General features: G+C 41.6%; 1 protein-coding gene across 1 annotated transcript in view; it reads left to right on the top strand.

Moving 5' to 3' along the window:
* PTPRO (protein tyrosine phosphatase, receptor type, O) overlaps positions 1 to 1668 on the top strand; it is a 271543-nt gene that overhangs the window by 210295 nt on the left and 59580 nt on the right. The window contains 1 exon segment of the mRNA XM_012662778.1: positions 242 to 300. Within this exon segment, the coding sequence (XP_012518232.1) occupies positions 242 to 300 (59 nt within the window).

Below are 1668 nucleotides of genomic sequence, written 5' to 3'. Positions count from 1 at the left end.
TAGGGAAAAAAGTTCCCTAAGTTGATGAGAAAAAGCCTAATAAACTTCAGGTCACACAAGGACTTCTGTTCTTTAATATAAATATGTACCCCTTTTCTTAATTTTATTGCATAGCCATCTTAACTCACCCTAAATAATTTTTCCACCTCTTGTTTTTTTCCTTTCAAATAGAGCTTTCTTTTGCAGATTTTTTTTTTTTTTCACCAACTTGAACTTAATTTATGCTGCCTCCACTACTTAGGTTGCAGATATTTTCTTTGGCCAAGTTGAATATAAGTTATACGACTTGCACTTCTTAAGGTAGGTTTGCTTGAAGTTGAGGAAAGTAAAAATAAATTTTAAAAATTTACTCTACATGTTAAAGATCATCCTTTGTATATGAAGAGGATACCAGAAAGTTGTCCGTAAATGAAGATTGGAAATAGATTTTGTCATGTCAGTCACGGATTCCGATGATTTTTTTACAGTGCTTTTCTACTGAATTTCCCTTATGACCATGTCACGCATTTGTAAAATGACTCACCAAGCTCAGGGGTATAAACTACAAACAGAATAAACTAGCTGGTCCATTCTTGGCCTCATAAACATGCTACAGGCAGCCAAATTAATGGGTCACGTTAAAATAAGAAACAATGTAACAGCTACCAGAGAAAGCTGGATTTCACGCAAACACATTACGTTCTGCCCCAAGGCTAAATATTACACCTGACTATTCCCTTTGGAATTCCTGAGGAAAGGAAGAGGTTTGCTGCCGGAGCACAGAATAAGAATCAGACACTAGCTCATACTTCGCGAAGGTCACTTTCGCTCCCCGGAGACCCCAGGCAACAGCTTAAGCCTCTCGTAATCCAATCTAAATTAAATGGTAAAGATAGCATTGCAGCCCTGCACTCTGCCCGTGTTCTGTGCATGGCACTTGATTTTCTTTTAAAATTAGATGAATTCCCAGCCCCAACCTGGAGAGGCAACAAATGTGAGAGAAAAAGGAAGGAGGGAGGGCCAGCTAGCTGAGTAGAACGCCGGCAATGTTACCTATACCTCGTTTTGTTAAAAGAGTATGTCTATCTCCTTCACCCGTATGCATAGGTATTCACATCAGATACCATGGACTCTGAAATTATTTTAAATAAAAGGGAATTTCACAATTTGGAGCATGAGAACATTGAAGAAGTTAAGAGAGATAAAAAGTGATAACCAGATGTTCTATGACTAATGTCTACATCTACATGACTTTACATTGTGTGAAGTGTTTGTGTGTACACTGTCTTAAATCTCGTTTACTCTTTACAACACTATTGGAGTCTTCCCACCCCTCCCCTTTATGAGCTGGAGTCCCAGCGGTCTCCAACCTTTTTGGCAACAGGGACCAGTTTCATGAAGGACAATTTTTCCACAGACAGGGCGGGTGGGTAGGGGGCTGAGCGGAGCTCGGGCGGTGATGCCAGTGATGGGGAGCGGCTGTAAATACAGATGAAGCTTCGCTCACTTGCCGCTCACCTCCTACTGTGTGTCCGCCACTCCCGTTCCCTGAGATTCATGGAAGACAATTCTTCCACAGACCTCTGCCACCCAGTCCCTAACGTATTGCGGACCAGTACCAGTCTGTGGCCAGGGGGTTGGGGACCACAGAGCTAGACCGTATTTGATAGTTTGAATAGTAAGACACTG

The sequence above is a fragment of the Propithecus coquereli genome, unplaced genomic scaffold (genome assembly GCF_000956105.1).
Source record: "Propithecus coquereli isolate 6110/MARCELLA unplaced genomic scaffold, Pcoq_1.0 Scaffold78, whole genome shotgun sequence".
In the NCBI taxonomy this organism is placed as follows: Eukaryota; Metazoa; Chordata; class Mammalia; order Primates; family Indriidae; genus Propithecus; species Propithecus coquereli.
Note: the sequence above shows the minus strand (reverse complement) of the source record. Positions and strands in the feature narration are given on the sequence as shown.